Source organism: Melanerpes formicivorus, unplaced genomic scaffold, assembly GCF_026170545.1.
Source record: "Melanerpes formicivorus ecotype bairdi unplaced genomic scaffold, bMelFor1.0.p_v2 SCAF_2, whole genome shotgun sequence".
Classification (NCBI taxonomy): domain Eukaryota; kingdom Metazoa; phylum Chordata; class Aves; order Piciformes; family Picidae; genus Melanerpes; species Melanerpes formicivorus.
Window position 1 is genome coordinate 4,245,719 of NW_027142354.1, and position 19,977 is coordinate 4,265,695.

The window sequence follows — 19,977 nt, forward strand, 5'->3', positions numbered from 1 at the left end:
TGGATTTGGCTGAGAAGAGGAAGCAGTAAGACTGCAGCTCATACTTTAGGGTCTCTGAAAGATGTCAGCCAAATTCATGGAATTATTCAAATTAAACATGAGCTGAAGTATTTATAGATCAAAGTCTAGAGAGAGAGAGATTGTGTAACCTTCCACTGAAGCAGTGCTTCCAGAAACAGCAAACGTGTCAACATCAATTATCTCCATCACTGTCCACATCAGTATCTTGCAGAGCTGAAATCCTCTTCACAGTATCACAGTCTCACCAAGGTTGGAATCATTGAGTCCAATCTGTCACCACAGACCTCATGACTAGACCATGGCACCAAGTGCCACGTTTTGGTCTCTTCTCCCAGGCAACCAGCACCAGAACAAGAGGACACAGTCTCAAGCTGCACCAGGGGAGGTTTAGACTCGAGGTGAGGAGAAAGTTCTTCACCGAGAGAGTCATTCACCATTGGAACGGGTTGCCCAGGGAGGTGGTTGAGTCATCATCCCTGGAGGTGTTCAAGAGGGGATTGGACGTGGCACTTGGTGCCATGGTCTAGTCATGGGGTCTGTGTTGATAGGTTGGACTCGATGATCCTCGAGGTCCTTTCCAACCTACGTTGTACTGTGATACTGTGATACTGTCCAATCCTCTCTTGATCCCCTCCAGGGACGGTGACTCCACCACCTCCCCGGGCAGCACATTCCAATGGCAAATGACTCTCTCAGTGAAGAACCCACTGAGGAGCAGCATGAAAGCTGCAAAGGACCACTCAGTTCCCAGGCACGACTGTGGTTTTTATTTTACAGCAAGCTTTGGAAGATAGAGAGTAGCATGCTACTGTGAAAGTGCCTGGAGTCAGGTTTTCCACTCCAGCTCCAAGACTGAAGCTTTGCAACACCGCTTTAAATTTTTCTCTTTGGCACTGATTTCAAAGGCTCATTGTTCTCCTCTGAGACAGTCTCTCTCTCTGTGTGTCCTCTCTTCTGTCTTTGGAGGAGTGAGGCAGACATAGGCTCTGAGATACAAATGTCTACATGGGAAACAAGCAGGTTTGAGACTTCTGATCTGCCAGATATTTGGTGCATGCCCAGAGAAGCTTGCAAGTGTTCACAAGATACTCCACATCTGCAAGCTGCTAATTGGTCTTCAGTGTTTCTGCACATCTCTCTGTGTGTTTATTGTTTTTAATGGGTGGGTGGACGGATGTTTGGGACCTTGTGGTGGGTTGAAATTTCCCCCCCTCCAACATTAACTTTGCCAGACCAGCTCAGGTGGAAGCAAATGAAAGCTGTATTTACAGGCAAAACTACAATCTACAATGGAATGTGATGGATATGTACAAAATATACAGTGTTTACAATAGTTACAGGTGTTTACAGTTAACAAACAGAACAAGAATTCCCCTTGGTCAAAGACCAGGGGAAACTACTAGCTTCTCCTTCCCTGCCTACCCAGACCCCCCTGTGCAAAAGGGAGAAGAGAAAGGAGCAGAGAAAGATGCTGTTAGACTTAACCAAAACAATGCAGCCAAGGTCAAGCAGAAGCAAGCTAGTATCTCTCCTGAGCAAAGAAGCAAGGAGAGAAGAAGGAATTGTTTTGGTACAACCAATCATATCATAGAATCAATAAGGTTGGAAAAGACCTCAAAGATCATCAAGTCCAACCTGTCACCCTACACCTCATGACTATTAAACCATGGCACCAAGTGCCACGTCCAATCCCTTTTTGAACCCCTCTAGGGATGGTGGCTCCACCACCTCCCTGGGCAGCACATTCCAATGGTAGATATCTCTCCAGTGGGATGGTTTAGAATTACCTTTATTTCCTCTTTTACACCCAAGAGTGATTTGTTTACATTTTACTACTTTTCTGCTCAAGATCTGTGAAAAATTTTAAAGGCATAGCCTGAAACTACCACAGACCTCTAAGGTACAGGCAGCTTCCAGGTGGCCTCTTCCAACCTGGTTGATTCTGTGATTCTTTAATACACTCATCAGCTGCCAGCTGACTGCAGTGAGCTTTGTTCCTCTGCATCTTGCTGATGGTTGGTCATCGAGGGAGAAGCAAGATTTGTTCCAGCCCTTGATGCTAACCCTCAGGGAGGGAGCTGGGGTTGCTTAGCCTGGAGAAGAGGAGGCTCAGGGGAGACCTAATGCTCTCTACAACTACCTGAAGGGAGGTTGTAGCCAGGTGGGGGTTGGTCTCTTCTCCCAGGCAACCAGCACCAGAACAAGAGGACAACAGTCTCAAGCTGCACCAGGGGAGGTTCAGACTGGATGTTAGGAGGAAATTCTACACAGAGAGAGTGATTGCCCATTGGAATGGGCTGCCTGGGGAGGTGGTGGAGTCACCATCATTGGAGGTGTTTAGGAGGAGACTGGATGGGGTGCTCGGTTGCATGGTTTAGTTGATTAGGTGGTGTTGGATGATGGGTTGGATGTGATGATCTTGAAGGTCTCTTCCAACCTGGTCTATTCTATTATTCTATTCTATTCTATTCTATGCTATGCTATGCTATGCCATGCTATGCTATGCTATGCTATGCTATTCTATTCACCCCACTGTTCATTCATCTGAACAAAAACATTGCCCAGAGAGGGCAGTGAGGACCAGCTGACATTTAGCTATTAGGCTATGAAGAAATATAATAAAAGTGCAGCATTAGGCTGTTCCTCAGCAAAGAAAATATAGCTATTTTAAGTCTCAACTAAAGCTGCTTATTTCACAGGCTCCCTCTAAAATAGGAGATGTAATAGATGAAATGCTTAAAATGGATGCTGAAGGAAGGCAGCAAACCCCACATTTACATAATCTTTAAATATTAATATTTGTAAATAATACCTGAACATCTGCTAGCTAGAACAAGGTCACTGACATGGAGCTAACTCCCCAAGGGCCATAATAAACAAGGTCTATTTTAGCTCGTGGAGGCTACTTTCAACATCAGCAAAGCGAAAAATCGTCTTTGTCATCACCACGGTACCCAAGAGCTTGTCTCTAATGGGCTGAGAGCAGGCAAGGCAGCCAGGCTTATTGGGCTGTTAATAACCCAACTTACACAACAGTGGCTTGCTCACTTGCTCATTACAAAGGCACTTTCTTCTTGAAAAACTCTTCACCAGTGCTGCACCTGGGAAAGAACAACCCCACCCCCACCACGGATCAGGAGAGGTTGGGGACTGACCTGCTGGAGGGCAGTGAAGGGGAAAAGGACCTGGGGGTCCTGGTGGATGGAATGTTGACCATGAGCCAGCAGTGTGCTCTTGTGGCCAAGAAGGCCAGTGCCATTCTGGAGTGTATTAGAAGGGGGGTGGTTAGTAGGTCAAGAGAGGTTCTCTTCCCCTTCTACCCTGCCCTGGTGAGGTCTCATTTGGAATATCATGTCCAGTTCTCAGCCCCTCAGTTCAAGAAGGACCTCAGGGAACTGCTTTAGAGAGTCCAGCGCAGAGCCACAATGGGAAAACAAGACAGGAGGGAAATTAAAAGGCAGTAACATTAGGACTGAAAGAGTACCAGGCTAACTCTGTGTGTCTGTCTATTTGGTGTGAAGCATGCACAAAGGTGTTCCTCATAGGTTCTCTGGCACTGATAAAAATAGTAACAACTTGGTCTGTTTACAGAAATACAATGCAGTGGTGACACTGGACACCAAACCCTAAACCATCAGCTCAACAGAATACCATCCCTCAGCTTCCTCAAAAAGCACAGGCATCATGCCCTGACATACATCCAATTAGAATTAAAAACAAAAGAGTCACAGGGGCTCCCCAGATACCTCCAACCAAGCTGAGGGAAGGAGTCCAAATCTTCTCCCAGAGAAGCCCTGTCAACACGGAAGGCAGCAGCTCTTTTGGTGACAGCTGCCCTGGGGAGAGATTAGCACTTCCAGTCTGTCCCCATCAGGCATTCAGAAGTCAGCAGACAAGCTCTAAAAACTAAGGTTGGCCTCAAATATATATATCTACATATTCTGAAAACCAAGCACAGCACCCTAAGGTTTAACAGTTCAAGTTTCTGAGGGTTTTGAGGCATTTGCTTTGAGGCTTTCCTCTGCTACCTGCAAAGATTGCCTCTCCAATGCCGACACTGCTTTTTGGCGGCCAGAGGGACAACTCCAGCTCTTCCCCCTGAGACAGGTAGAATCTCTCACTGACCTCACTGGCTGGGAACAATATTTATCACCAAAACCAACTCTCTGCCACAGAAATAAGGATCTCATATAAGGATCCCATAGCAGCAGTCTCTCCTGAGCTGGCTGGTTTCCTCTGCTTCCTCTATTCCCTTGCATTTTAATATCACAGAACAGAATCACAGAACTGGCCAGGTTAGAAGGGACCTCAATGACCATCCAGTTCAAACCCGCCTGCCATGGGCAGGGATACTTCCCGCTAGATCAGATTGCCCAAAGCCACATCCAGCCTGGCCTTAAAATCCTCGAGCCATGGAGCTTTTACCATCTCCCTGGGCAACCTGTTCCAGTGTCTCACAACCCTCATGGGGAAGAACTTCTTCCTAACATCCAATCTGAATCTACCCATTTCTAGTTTTGTTCCATTCCCCCTAGTCCTCTCACTACCCAACATCTTTAAAAGTCCCTCACCAGCTTTCTCATAGGCCCTCTTCAAATACTGAAAGGTCACAACAAGGTCTCCTCAGAGCTGTTCTCTTATCCAGACTGAGCAACCCCAACTTGCTCAGTCTGTCCTCACAGGAGAGGAGCTCCAGCCCTCTGATCATCCTTGTGGCCCTTCTCTGGCCCTTCTGCTCCAGCATGTCCAGATTCTTTGTGTAATAGGGGCTCCAGAACTGGACACAGTACTCCAGGTGGGGTCTCACCAGAGTGGAGTAGAGGGGGAGGATCACCTGCTGGCTGTACTACTCTTGATGCAGCCCAGGATGTGATTTGCTTTCTGGGTTGCAAGTGCACACTGCTGGCTCATGTTGAGCTTCTCATGCACCAGTACCCCCAAGTCCTTTTCTCCAGGGCTGTTCTCAAGCCAAGCACTGCCCAGCCTATATCAGTGCCTGGGATTGCCCTCACCCAGCTGTTGGAACTTCACATTTTTATTCAGGTACTCTCCTACCTCTGCAGTAATGAGTCTAGAAAGATCAGTACATCTGTGTAACCAGGTATGACAAAAGACAGAAGTGAAGGCCTCTTCTCCTGCTCTGTGGATTGTTTTAGAGAGTTTGAAACAAGATTTCACCTGGACAAAAATACTCCATTTCCTCCTAACAAGAATGGGATGTGATCCACCAAAAGTGTTCTTGACCTTGAAAGCTGATCACATCATCTGGAAAGCTCATCTGAACAATAAAACCTGCAGTGTGTTCATCTTTTCAGCAGAGTGAAACACTTGCTGGGAGAGCCCATCCTGAGCTCTGGGGAACACTAGCCAGGAAAACCAGCCAACTTCAACACCAGGAGGAACTGTAGGAGCTGCTCAGAACTCAGGGGGCTATGAAGTGAAGATGAAGCCTCTCTGAATTGCCTCAAATATCTCCTAAGACCACTCAAGTCCTTTCCTTTCACATCTGCGCAGCTGGCCAGAGGCTTTTTATTTTGTCCTCTTTTTTATTATAATGTTTTTCCTTTTTAAATTTTATTCCCCTTTTTTCATTTTTTTTGCCCTTTTTTCCCCTTTTTCATAGTATCATAGTATCAGTCAGGGTTGGAAAGGACCACAAGGATCATCTAGTTCCAACCCCCCTGCCATGGGCTGGGACACCCCACACTGGATCAGCCTGGCCAGAGCCTCCTCCAGCCTGGGCTTAAACACCTCCAGGGACGGGGCCTCAACCACCTCCCTGGACAACCCATTCCAGGGCTTCACCACTCTCATGCGGAAGAACCTCCTCCTCACATCCAGCCTGAATCTCCCCACCTCCAGCTTCATTCCATTCCCCCTAGTCCTATCACTACCTGAGATCCTGACAAGTCCTTCCCCAGCCTTCCTGTAGGCCCCCTTCAGATACTGGAAGGCCACAATGAGGTCACCTCAGAGCCTTCTCTTCTGCAGACTGAACAGCCCCAACTCCTTCAGTCTGTCCTCACAGGAGAGGTGCTCCAGCCCTCTGATCATCCTCGTGGCCCTTCTCTGGACACGTTCCAGCACCTCCAGATCCCTCTTGTAATAGGGACTCCAGAACTTTTTTCCTTGCTTTCCTTTTCCTTTTTTCTCCCTCTTTTTTCTTTTTTCCCCTCTTTTTTCTTTTTTTCCTCCTTTTAAAAAAACAGATAATTATTTACATAGTTAGACCACTTTTCATGAGACAAGCATGACATCAGGAGAATCAGTTTACTCTCACCTCCAAAAGCTGGCCGCATGGTGAAGTCATGGTCATCCACCCTGAGAAGCTGCTCCGTCTTTCCCTTCCAGGATTTGGTCATGTCACGATTCTTCTTATAGATGTGACTGCAAAGGACAGCAATAGTATTGATCTGAGGCTCAGGGGTGACCTCATTGCCCTCTACAACTACCTGAAAGGTGGTTGTAGCCAGGAAGGGGTTGGTCTCTTCTCCCAGGCAACCAGCACCAGAACAAGGGGACACAGTCTCAAGCTGCGCCAGGGGAGGTTTAGACTCGAGGTGAGGAGAAAGTTCTCCACCGAGCGAATTGTTAGCCATTGGAATGTGCTGCCCAGGGAGGTGGTGGAGTCACCGTCCCTGGAGGTGTTCAAGAGGGGATTGGATGTGGCACTTGGTGCCATGGTCTAGTCATGAGGTCTGTGTTGATAGGTTGGACTCAATGATCCTCGAGGTCTCTCCCAACCTTAGTGATACTGTGATGTCTCTGTGCCCAAGCAGTGCTCTGTGGCTTGCTTCTGCTGACCTGATTCCAGAGCTGCAGAGGCAGCAGCTTTGTGCACACAGCCCCAGGGAGGGAAGCAAGGTTGCTGCTGGCATCATTGCATAGGGCGGAATGGCAGCCCCAGCACTGCTTCTCCATAGCATTAACTCAGACCTGTCCCTCTCTGCAGGCATCTCTGCTATCTCAGCCAACTCCAGGGTGGTCAAAGTGCTCTCTCCACCTTGTACACCATGGCTCCCAGAGCTGCACAAGGTCAACAGCACAACATCTGTTGGAGGAGCCAGGATGAAGCAAAGGTGACAGAGCAAACGACAGCAGAAGGTGACTCTGCCTCCCACGTTACCCAGGCAGGACTTGGCTGGGTCCCAAGGTGACATTATCTCAAGCAAGCTCTTTGCAGGGGTGGTCACGCAATGTCATATGCTATTTGGAGACCATCTGCCCCATGACCATCAGCTGAGTACCAGTGGCTTGTGTGGAGAGAGGGCTCAGTGCCATTTCACTATAACAAAGTCACCAATTTCCCTCGACAGCAGCAGGAAAAGAGAAGGCTCATCTAAAGTCAGCAAGGTCTTCCCTGCAATCCTTCACTTTTCTGATTATTAAAGGGGAAAACTCAAAACTTTTTATTCAAGAGACCATATAACAGTAGAACAAGGGTGGCAACAAACCCCCTGGGGAAAGTGTGAGGGAAGTCACTAAAACGGCCTAAGTGGGTAACTAAACAGCAGAGAGACAGACGCTGCGTGACCAGCACCCCTGCCATTCCTCAGAACTGCAAGGAGGACACCAAGTTAGGGGCAGATGTTAGTCAGTTAGAGGGTGGAAAGGCTCTGCAGAGGGACCTCGACAGACTGGACAGATGGGCAGAGTCCAGTGGGATGGCATTCAACAAGTCCAAGTGCTGAGTGCTGCACTTTGGCTACGGCAATCCCATGCAGAGCTACAGGCTGGGGTCAGAGTGGCTGGAGAGCTCCCAAACAGAGAGGGACTTGGGGGTGCTGATCGACAGCTGCCTAAACATGAGCCAGCAGTGTGCCCAGGTGTCCAAGAAGGCCAATGGCATCCTGGCCTGCATTAGGAATAGTGTGGCCAGCAGGAGCAGGGAAGCCATTGTGCCCCTGTACTCAGCACTGGTTAGGCCACACCTTGAGTCCTGTGTCCAGTTCTGGGCCCCTCAGTTTAAGAAGGACATTGAAACACTTGAACATGTCCAGAGAAGGGCAACAAGGCTGGGGAGAGGCCTTGAGCACAAGCCCTATGAGGAGAGGCTGAGGGAGCTGGGATTGTTTAGCCTGGAGAAGAGGAGGAGTATGAGCAAAGGGAGCTTAAATTACATACCAGAAGAAAGGCCTTTCATCAGAGCATTCTGTTCAGAAAAGAAATGGTAGGACCTAAGGGGGGTTGCTAGCTGCTGCTGCTTACATTGATAACCTGTTTGCTTAAGTAAAGGATGGAAAAAAAGAAGCAACACAATTATTTTTTACTATTAAATTGATGTTTTGAAGTACTACAAGCCCTTGGTCCTCAGGGCACACACTACACAGGAAAACTTGGATCCACCCTCACCTCACCATCATCTCCTATTTAAATCAGAATGTCAGAGCATGCCTCTCTGCCTGCTGGCTGTAAAGAATGAGGCAGCTGGAGCAAATGCACTCCCAACAGGGCTTGCATTCATTTTAACCTAAAAGCAGGGGGATAAATCCAAGCACAACCACGAACGGAAATGATTGGAGGCAAAAGTCTCGTTTTGAGCTGCTTGCTGCAGGGGCAGGTTGTGTTTCTTGGCAAAGTCTGGGTTGCTGACAACAGCATTGCCTCTGTTCCCAAAAAGCTGGCAGTGGAGGTGTGCCAGCCTGACCTTAGCCATCAGGGAAGGGCCTAAGTACCCAGGAGTGTTCAGTTAAACCTCTCTGCTCAGAGAATGGAGGAGAAAAAAGAGAAAATTAAAAATCCAATAAAACTTCATGTTGCATGGGGTCTAAATAGTATGGAACACCCTGATGGTGGTACAAAGTCATCTTGTAAATCAGTGGTACAGCCTCACTGAGTGCCAAGCTCAGATCCATCCATTTGGATAGGATAGGATAGGATAGAATGGGATGGGATGGAATGGAATGGAATTAACCAGGTTGGAAAAGACCTTTGAGATCATCGAGTCCAATCTATCATCCAACACCATCTAAACAACTAAACCATACCACCAAGCACCCCATCAAGTCTCTTCCTAAACACCTCCAGTGATGGTGACTCCACCACTTCCCTGGGCAGCCCATTCCAATGGCCAATCACTCTTTCTATGAAGAACTTCTTCCTAACATCCAGCCTAAACCTCCCCTGGCACAGCTTGAGACTGTGTCCTCTTGTTCTAGTGCTGGTTGCCTGGGAGAAGAGACCAACCCCCACCTGGCTACAATTTGCAAACCATCAAAGAGCAAACAGCACCCAGGAGAGTTGCTAAGAAGTCTGTGAGTGCAGAGGCTTCAGAGGGCTGGCTGGGGACACCGACAATGCCTTTAGACAAAAAAGAGGCTTTCAGGAACTTCCTGAGCCAAGGGATGCATTTCATAGTACCATAGTATCAGTCAGGGTTGGAAGGGACCACAAGGATCATCTAGTTCCAAGCCCCCTGCCATGGGCAGGGACACCCCACACTACATCAGCCTGGCCAGAGCCTCATCCAGCCTGGGCTTAAACACCTCCAGGGACAGGGCCTCAACCACCTCCCTGGACAACCCATTCCAGGGTTTCACCACTCTCATGGGGAAGAACCTCCTCCTCACATCCAGCCTGAATCTCCCCACCTCCAGCTTCATTCCATTCCCCCTAGTCCTCTCACTACCTGAGATCCTGAGAAGTCCTTCCCCAGCCTTCCTATAGGCCCCCTTCAGATACTGGAAGGCCACAATGAGGTCACCTCAGAGCCTTCTCTTCTCCACACCGAGCATTTAGTCAACAGTTCATGCATAATCCTTCAGGTACGTGACAGGCAATACAGAATTGACAGAGAGGGGTCTGACATTTAATTTTTAATCCATTTAATCTATGTACAAAGACTTTGCATGGAGCTATTTTTAATGAGAGGCAGTCCATACAGCCTTTCAAATGTGTGACAATTACTTTTGCCAATTTACTCCAACAGCAAGACTGAGTTTGTTTGAAAAACACCCATCCTTTGCAACAGTGACATCAGGTGTGCTGGTGTCTTCTGATCCCCTCCAGCAGGTGTCTGATGCCACCCCCACCATTTGGTACAGGAGGCATCTCATTATCTGCAGTGAAGGTGGATACAGCCACCCGTGCCTTTGCAGAGTTGAAGGATACAATGACCCCTCCTGCCCATCGGGTGTCTGTGCCCACAATCTGATCATCACTATCCCACAAATCCTCCCTGATATACTTATGGTCTTTAGCACTTCTGATTATAGATTTGTCAGTGTTTCTTTTGGCTTTATGCACTCTCTGAAGCTGACCCCTATTCACTCACAGCCACCCATCTCCTTCTCTCCTTTTCATTTCTTTGTCTTTTTGGTTTTTTGACATGTTTTTCATATATGATTTTCTTGCTGTTTATGCACAAGTGGGATGAGTGTGATCAAACTGTCTTTTCTGAAGACTTGTTCCTCTTTACAGAAAAGAGATGGGGACATCTCACTGAGAATGGAATGGAACGGAACAGAACGGAACAGAACAGAACAGAACAGAACAGAATAGAATAGAATAGAATAGAATAGAATAGAATAGAATAGAATAGAATAGAATAGAACAGAACAGAATAGACTTAACCAGGTTGGAAAAGACCTTCGGCACCATCGAGTCCAACCTGTCACCCAACACCATCTAATCAACTAAACCACAGCACCAAGTGCCTCATCCTGTCTCTTCTTAAACACACACACACAGGGTAGAAAGGCTCTGCAGAGGGACCTCGACCAACTGGATGGATGGGCAGAGTCCAATGGGATGGCATTCAATAAGTCCAAGTGCTGAGTGCTGCACTTTGGCTACAGCAATCCCATGCAGAGCTACAGGCTGGGGTCAGAGTGGCTGGAGAGCTCCCAAACAGAGAGGGAGCTGGGGGTGCTGATCGACAGCCACATGAATATGAGCCAGCAGTGTGCCCAGGTGGCCAAGAGGGCCAATGGCATCCTGGCCTGCATTAGGAATAGTGTGGCCAGCAGGAGCAGGGAGGTCATTGTGCCCCTGTACTCTGCTTTGGTTAGGCCACACCTTGAGTACTGTGTCCAGTTCTGGGCCCCTCAGTTTAAGAAGGTCATTGAGACACTTGAACGTGTCCAGAGAAAGGCAACAAGGCTGGGGAGAGGCTTTGAGCACAAGCCCTATGAGGAGAGGCTGAGGGAGCTGGGATTGTTTAGCCTGGATAAGAGGAGGCTCAGGGGTGACCTCATTGCACTCTACAACTACCTGAAGGGTGGTTGTAGCCAGGAAGGGGTTGGTCTCTTCTCCCAGGCAACCAGCACCAGAACAAGGGGACACAGTCTTAAGCTGCGCCAGGGGAGGTTTAGACTCGAGGTGAGGAGAAAGTTCTTCACTGAGAGAGTCATTCGTCATTGGAATGTGCTGCATGGGGAGGTGGTGGAGTCACCATCCCTGGAGGTGTTCAAGAGGGGATTGGATGTGGCACTTGGTGCCATGGTCTAGTCATGGGGTCTGTGGTGATAGTTTGGACTCGATGATCCTTGAGGTCCTTTCCAACCTAAGTTATATTGTGATACTGTGATACCTCCAGCGATGGTGGTGGAGGGAGTGGGGGGAGGAAGTGAACAGGTCCCCTGGATCTGCCCAGGGGGATCTGAGGAGTTTGTGTTCTTTATAAATTGTAAATAAATAAACAAAGAGAGAGAGAGAGAGAGAGACAGACAGAGACAGAGAGAGAGACAGAGAGACATAGAGACAGAGACAGAGAGTGTACATATACAGTATATTTTGTACATATTCATTGCCTTTCATGTTTCTAGATGGTGGTTTGCTTGTCAAAATAGCTTTGTTTGCTTCCATCCCAAACTGAGCTGGTCTGGCAATTTTATTTTAGGGGTATTTTCTCCAAATTAACTGGGGGTGGGGGAGGTGTAATTTCAACCCACCACAATTACATAAACCAGATCCTTTTTATATCCCAAATAGATCAAAGAAAATTATATTTGGCTAGCATGAGAAATTAGATAACAGCTCAGCAGGACTCAAAAAATAAAGTAAAATAAAACCCCCAGGGATGGTAGAATCATAGAATCAATAAGGTTGGAAAAGACTTCAAAGATCATCAAGTCCAACCTGTCACCCAACACCTCATGACTACTAAACCATGGCACCAAGTGCCATGTCCAATCCCCTCTTGAGCACCTCCAGGGATGGTGACTCCACCACCTCCTGGGCAGCACATTCCAGTGGCAAATCACCCTGTGAAGAACTTTCTCCTCACCTCGAGCCTAAACTTCCCCTGGTGCAGCTTGAGACTGTGTCCTCTTGTTCTGCTGCTGGTTGCCTGGGAGAAGAGACCAACCCCCACCTGGAATTAACCAGGTTGGAAAACACCTTTGAGATCATTGAGTCCAACCCATCATCCAACACCATCTAATCAACCAAACCATGGCACCAAGCACCCCATCCAGTCTCTTCCTAAACACTTCCAGTGATGGTGACTCCACCACCTCCCTGGGCAGCACATTCCAATGGTTAGAGAAAATGGAACACAACACAGTTGCTAATTAAGCAAGTGTTACCCATTCAGCACACTGAGGGAGGTACTGCTCACAGAAAGAGTAATACATTACAGCTCAACATTGATTTAAAATGAGGAGTAATTAAGGGTGCACAGACAACCCTGAACCTGGCATTCCTTAATTTGGGTTCTTAACTCCACAGCCCTAACCTGGCAGTAGTATTTTCCTTTCAATGAAGGCACAGGCTCAGTTTCTCTGGGTACCCTCAGCAGACAGCCAACTTGGCACCTGTAGGACCAGTTCACCTCAGCCCTCACAGCTCTGTGGGCAAGAACCTGTGTGCAACATTTAACCTCTGCGAACAGCTCACTGATGTTCTGTGCTTGCACAACCCAAACTAGCTTCTGGAAAGCAATACAGAAATCTTTAGATCGGGTTGAGGTATCAGCTTAAAAGACACAGGAATAACCTTTCTTGGCCAATGCATTCACTGTAAAATTCACTGTATTTTGTATGGTAAGTCAGCAGGAGAAATGCTAAGCAGCAAGTCTTATGAAATTACTAAGAAGGACAGAAGGACACTGTTTTCATTGCTCTTACATCATTAGCAAACCAGCATAGGGACAGGTCATCATTTCTTTCTCCTACAACAGTCCACTATTCCTTGATGGCTCACAGAGTCACTGAATCATTCAGGTTGGAAAAGACCCTTGGGATCATCCAGCTCAACCACTAACCCTACTCTACAAAGTTCACCCCTAAATCATATGCCCAAGCACCACATCCAAATGACCTTTACACACATCCAGGGTTGGTGACTCCACCACCTCCCTGGGCAGCCTCTGACCACTTTCTGTGAATATTTTTCTCCTCCTATCTGGTCTAAACCTACCCTGTTGCAGTCTGAGGCCTCTCCCTCTTGTTCTATCACTCATTACCTGTGAGAAGAGACCAACCCCAGCCTCTCCACAATGTCCTTTCAGGTAGTTGTAGGCAGCAGTGAGGTCTGCCCTCAGCCTCCTCTTTTTCCAACTAAACTGCCCCAGCTCCTTCAGTCGCTCTGTTCAGCGACAACTACACTTTTTATATGGAACTGGAAAATTCAAATACCCACATTACTGCTCCATAGACTCTTTGCTTTCTTTCAGTATTGCAGAACTCTCTGTGTCTAAATATCTAGATTCTTTGTGTCATTCACATGTGATAGTCATTGGAACTTGATCTTACATGCCTCTTCTATACGTTGCATAGGGAATGCACGTATCTATATATAAAGCACATATCACCAAATCAACCAGGTTGGAAAAGACCTCAGAGATCATCAAGTCCAACCTATCACCTAACACCACCTGACAACTAAACCATGGCTCCAAGTGCCACATCCAATCCTTTTTTGAACACCTCCAGGGACGGCGACTCCACCACCTCCCTGGGCAGCACATTCCAATGGCCAATTCCTCTTTCTGTGAAGAACTTTCTCCTCAACTCGAGCCAAACTATGTAGTTAAAATTCTACCTGGCTGGAAATCTCTTCATTAAAATCATTATTCCATAGCAAACCAAACAGTGTCAGTTACTCTTTACAGTAAATTAATTTCTATAAGTAATTTTAGCAGTACTTTGACTTCCACTCAATCACAGGCTCAGAAAAAGAGCAGCGCTTTAGAAACTGTTCATTATTGTCCCAACAGGCGTTTAACCCAGAGACTGAGACTACTTTTGTGCAAAGACATGCTTGAAATATGGATTAATGTTGTTCTTACAAAGTAGATGATGTCTACTGCATGTGAACAGTTTGCAGGAAAATGCTGCTGTTGAAGCCACCACATTTCCCAGAACTTAGACTTGGAAAACTTGGATTTCAGAGTTAATTGAAAGACCTCACTCAGTAATGCAGATGCCATGGAAATCAGTGGTAAAACTTCAGTTGGCTTTAGGATTCCAGCATCAGGCCCTTGCTGTTTCAGCTTTATAAGCCCTATGAGGAGAGGCTGAGGGAGCTGGGGTTACTTAGCCTGGAGGAGGCTCAGAGGACCTGCAACTACCTGAAGGGAGGTTGCAGCCAGCTGGGAGATGGTCTCTTCTCCAGGGTGATCAGCACCAGAACAAGAGGACACAGTTTCAAGCTGCACCAGGGGAGGTTTAGGCTGGATGGTAGGAAGAAGTACTTCACAAAGATTGCCCATTGGAATGGGCTGCCCAGGGAGGTGGTGGAGTCACCATCAGTGGAGGTGTTCAGGAAGAGACTGGATGGGGTGCTTGGTGCCATGGTTTAGTTGATTAGATGGTGTTGGATGATAGGTTGGACTCGGTCTCAAAGTTTTTTTCCAACCTGGTTAATTCTATTCTATTCTATTCTATTCTATTCTATTCTATTCTATTCTATTCTATTCTATTCTATTCTATTCTATTCTATTTTCCATTCCATTCATTCATTCTATTCTATTCCTAGTCTAGTCTAGTCTAGTCTAGTCTATAACATTTATGTCCCTGAAAGTGTATGCTATTGTATTTTTTTCTATCAGCACACAGCTTTGCTCTTTGCTTTCGATTATTCTATCACAGTATTTCTTTGTAAAGCCTCCAAGTAACAACGCTCCCTAGAAACGCGTTGAGTGTTACACCAAAACCCCAAGAAACTCAATGATAAAATGAAGGTTTCCAGCCACGGTGAAGCCACTTAGTAAGATGGATTAACCCAATTTTCTTTTTGAGCCCTCCAAACAACAAAGATTCTTGTAAGATATAATTGCCACTGGATGACATAACTACAAACAGGGATAACATCCTTTGGACTGCCTGACAGGTTTGGAAGATTATCTTTTCTAATGTAAACCTCTGGTCAAATCTCAGCAACACTAAATCTAATAGGCTCTGCTAAGACCTTTAACTCTTTCCCATGCCTTTGCTTCATATATATTTGTTTTCTTTTCCTAAAGTTTCCATGTGTTTCTTCAAAACAGATGTTAATTCTACAAGCCCTGGGTAACTTCCAGCGATTTGTTACTAATAGGCGTAACACAAGCCAATCCATATCCACACATCACACTTGTAGAGAATAAAATGCAGCTTCAAGTGAACACAAGCAGCACGGATGTTCCAGCAAGCAGGGTAAATAACTCGCTCTTAAAACAGTGCAGAAACAAGGAGATTTAAACCTCTCTATTAACTGTGAATTCTCTGAACTTTCTCAGTAATTCCTACAGAAAGCTAAGATTATTTCTTCCACAATCCATGCTGAAATGGTAAACTTCTCTGCACAATTTGCCTTGTTAAGAATTAATTAACACCAGTGTTAAATGTGCCTTATTTACAGTTAAAACTGATTACACTGCCAGAAAGCGATAGGAAAACCCTACCTGGAAAGCTGTTTGCCCACAGATGATACACAAAGACAATGGCACAGCAGACTTTTATGTCTAACACATCTGTAGAACTCCAGGGAAGCAAATACAGGTGCTTCAGCAACCCTTACCTTGCCCTCTGCACCTCCAGCTGGTTTGTCCACCTCCTCCTCCTGTGTTTTCTGCTTTCCACGAGAAGAACTAAGCAAAAGATTAGCAAAAGGAGTTTTGCAAAATAAGGCATCTCACTGGGCAGAGGAGCCGGGCACTCAGAGCTCCAGTAACCTCCTGTAGCACGAGTCCCCCCGGGTTTGAACATTGAATCAACTCCAGCTCCGCCGGCGGCTGCTCATCAGTGATGGGTGGCAGAAACGCTGCTTTCCCGACGTGGTGTTTGACACAGGCTTTCACCAGCTTCTCACTCAAAAGCTTTTCCCTCATCACCGCTTAATGATTGGCCATTACTCAGGAAGTTTGCCTCACCAAATGATTCTGCTGGCTCCTAAAGGATATTTACTAAAGCCATTATATAAAAAGCCGCAACTCCGCGCGCCGGCTTTCTGCTCAATCCCCTAATCTCAGGGCAGCGCTACCCCTCCTGCCAGACTGTGCAAAACCAGGCTGTCCCTCTTCATTAGGCTTTCCAGATTTTCTCTTCTTTCACAGGGCATCTTTCCCAAGGGGAAAGGGCCCGTGCTGCGTTTTCAGACACGCATGTCATCGTAGAACGCACCTATTTTGATGGCATTACAGCCCTTTTGATTTTCTGGTGTAGCCTGGTTCTTTGTACTCTTGAAGATAAAAGATGAGCTATTCCCTCTGAAATTCATGACTTTATTTACCATTAACCTTTAGAGGAAACATAAAACACAGTCACCCCCCCCAAGCATCCCTATACATGTAACTGACTCTTTACATCAGCTAAAGCCACTGTTCACACTTACTTTTCAAATAGGTATTTGCACAATCAGGCATTTTAACTTTGATTTGAAAAATGCTTTGGGGGTGGGGGAAAGAAAAGCAAAGCTACAAAGGAGATGTTTATTTGATCACAAAGAAGAGCCACTGGAAGCTTATTTTTTCACAGCCTATCCAGAGGGCAGTACAGACTGCCTCTTTGCAAAAGACTCCACTGATTCACCAACAGCCAGCATAGTGTAGAGGTAGGAGAACAAAAGTTTGAGAGTTTCTAGGAAAAGGATAGAACACTCAGAGCAAAGCTTCCAGACCAGCAAGCAGGTCAAAATCCAGCAAAACTGTCTTTTGGGTCGCACCTCTTTCAAAACTCTCTTCTGTGAGCCTGCAACACTGGATGAGAACAAGCATCCAAGCAACGCAGCAGCTAGGAAACACAGCACTTTGGATTGTAGAAACTACAGGATCTGGAAAGGGTTTCTGTGGTTTGGGGATGGGGGTTGTGTGTTTGGGAGCTTTAGTTTTAATTCTTTCTTTTTTGTAAGTTTCTAATGAGTAGAGTAGAGTAGAGTAGAGTAGAATAGAGTAGAATAGAATAGAATAGAATAGAATAGAATAGAATAGAATAGAATAGAATAGAATAGAATAGAATAGAATAGAATAGAATAGAATAGAATAGACCAGACCGGAAGAGATCTTCAAGATCATCGCATCCAACCCATCAACCAATCCAACCCACCTAAATAACTAAACCATGGCACCAAGCACCCCATCAAGTCTCCTCCTGAACACCTCCAATGATGGTGACTCCACCACCTCCCCAGGCAGCCCATTCCAATGGGCAATCACTCTCTCTGTATAGAACTTCTTCCTAACCTCCAGCCTAAACCTCCCCTGGCACAGCCTGAGACTGTGTCCTCTTGTTCTGGTACTGGCTGCCTGGGAGAAGAGACCAACCTCTGCCTGTCTACAACCTCCCTTCAGATTGGATTGGTTGATGGGTTGGATGCGATGATCTTGAAGGTCTCTTCCAACCTGGTCTGGTCTATTCTATTCTACTCTACTCTACTCTATTCTACTCTACTCTGTTCTACTCTACTCTGTTCTATTCTACTCTGTTCTATTCTACTCTACTCTATTCTACTCTACTCTATTCTATTCTACTCTACTCTATTCTACTCTACTCTACTCTATTCTACTCTACTCTCCTCTATTCTACTCTCCTCTATTCTACTCTACTATCAACTGTAGGTCTAATTGCTGGTGTGTGATTCTACAGCTTTCACAGATATTGCCAACATTTTGGTTTTAATAAACTAATAATGCAGGAAGCCTGTGGGACCAATACTGATTGTGGCTTTAAAAAAACCCAACCCCAAAACCATGCCACAAAACCACCAAACAGAAGACCATAGGATACTTCAAAGACAGCTACAGACTGGCTTGGATTTATTACTACCAAGGTTTTAATAAATATTTCTCTTTAAGCACGTTCATACATACAAGAGTTTTAACTATAGTAAGGTTTAAGGTTTTCTGTCGTAAATAAAACCCACCTATGAAACGTTCAGTTTAACACATTACATAGATTTCTGGTATAATTAAAAGACAATAGCTCTGGGTAAATAATTATCTTACATATTTATAACTGCTGCAAGAATATGTTTTATATAACCTTCAAGTTACAAAACAAAGCCCCCAAACAACCAGATATACAATCGAGAGCATGAGAAGACGACATTCAAATCTTGACAAAGATTATCCAATCTCTCTTCCAAAAAAAAACAAAACCCAAATGAATGCAAGTAGTTTTCTGGCCCCTTTTCCCCCTCCCCTACTCCTTTGCCCCTGTCACATACCCCGAGCAGTGTCACAGCCCCTTTGTGTGTGTTCCCCCTCTAAAAACGCAGCACGGTAAAGAAGAAGTGGTTACAAAACCGTAGCCCCTCTAAATTAGAGCTCACTGGACACCAACACATAGCAGTGTTTCAGGTTACAGTTCCTTCTCCAGTGTCAAACCTTACACTAACTTAGAGGGGGTGATTAACTGCATTTATGTTCCATAAAAAAAGTGAGTTGGACACTTATTAAAAAAAGTCTTTTTTCTAGTTGATCAATTACTCAAACTGACTCCCACCCCCTCCCACCCCCACCCCCACCCCCCCATGCCTTATTGTTGCTATTCCACTGCACTGGTTTTCCAAGTATCCAGTGGATACTCAATGAACACTTGTCATAGCTACATGACCAACTTTGATTTTTCTCACAAGTATTCTATGGGTAGGTACATGAACATTCATAGGGATTTGAGCATAAATACAAAAAAGGAATCTTTGTAAACAGTTCTGGTGTCACACCCCATACAGAGCGCTCAGGGAAGCGCTCCGGTCACCGCCGTTACGACTGACAACCTTATAACTCAAAAATGTACTCATTAGCCAAATATATTCTACGGAATATAAGAGCTGCCAATGCAAAAGTCAAAAGGACAATCAGAACAGTTGATCCAGTGTGGTTCATGTTGACTCTGGGCTGCTGTACTCGATTGAAGTCAGCTGAAGAAGGAGCCCGCCTCTGACTCTGCTGCTGGGCACGGCGCTGACGAGGACTCATGGAGGTGTTAGTGGACACGGGCGTAGCATGCTCTTGACCAGCTGCTGCACTGCTAGTCTGAGTCTCAGGCTAAAAAAGAAACATGGAGAATTGTGAGAATAGAATAGAATAGAATAGAATAGAATAGAATAGCACAGCATAGAATAGAATAGCACAGCATACAATAGCATAGAATAGAATAGCACAGCATAGAATAGCATAGCATAGAATAGAATAGCACAGCATAGAATAGAATAGCACAGCACAGAATAGAATAGAATAGCACAGAATAGAATAGCACAGAATAGCATTAACCAGGTTGGAAAAGACCTTCAAAATCATTGAGTTCAACCTATCACCCAACACATCTAATCAACTAAACCATGGCACCCAGCACCCCATCCAGTCTCTTCCTAAACACCCCCACTGATGGTGACTCCACCACCTCCCTGGGCAGCCCATTCCAATGGCCAATCTCTCTTTCTGGGTAGAATTTCTTCCTAACATCCAGCCTAAACCTCCCCTGGTGCAGCTTGAGACTGTATGCTCTTGTTCTGGTGCTGGTTGCCTGGGAGAAGAGAGGATCTAAGATTAGCAGGGAATAAAATGATTAGGACTCAAACACACTCTTCAGGTAA

At 46.0% G+C, this 19,977-nt stretch overlaps 2 protein-coding genes across 2 annotated transcripts in view; both read right to left on the reverse strand.

The window, feature by feature from the left end:
• Positions 1-18,900, reverse strand: part of LOC137446623 (gamma-aminobutyric acid receptor subunit rho-2) — a 55,050-nt gene extending 36,150 nt beyond the window's left edge. Inside the window, exons 1-2 of the mRNA XM_068149420.1 lie at positions 15,964-18,900; positions 6,302-6,408 (exon numbers count right to left, since the gene is read on the reverse strand). Coding sequence (XP_068005521.1) covers positions 6,302-6,408; positions 15,964-16,151 — 295 coding nt within the window. The 5' untranslated portion in view covers positions 16,152-18,900. The remainder of the gene's footprint in view (positions 1-6,301; positions 6,409-15,963) is intronic.
• The window catches only part of UBE2J1 (ubiquitin conjugating enzyme E2 J1), a 43,112-nt gene continuing 42,027 nt past the window's right edge, over positions 18,893-19,977 (reverse strand). Inside the window, exon 8 of the mRNA XM_068149433.1 lies at positions 18,893-19,429. Within this exon, the coding sequence (XP_068005534.1) occupies positions 19,160-19,429 (270 nt within the window). The 3' untranslated portion in view covers positions 18,893-19,159. The remainder of the gene's footprint in view (positions 19,430-19,977) is intronic.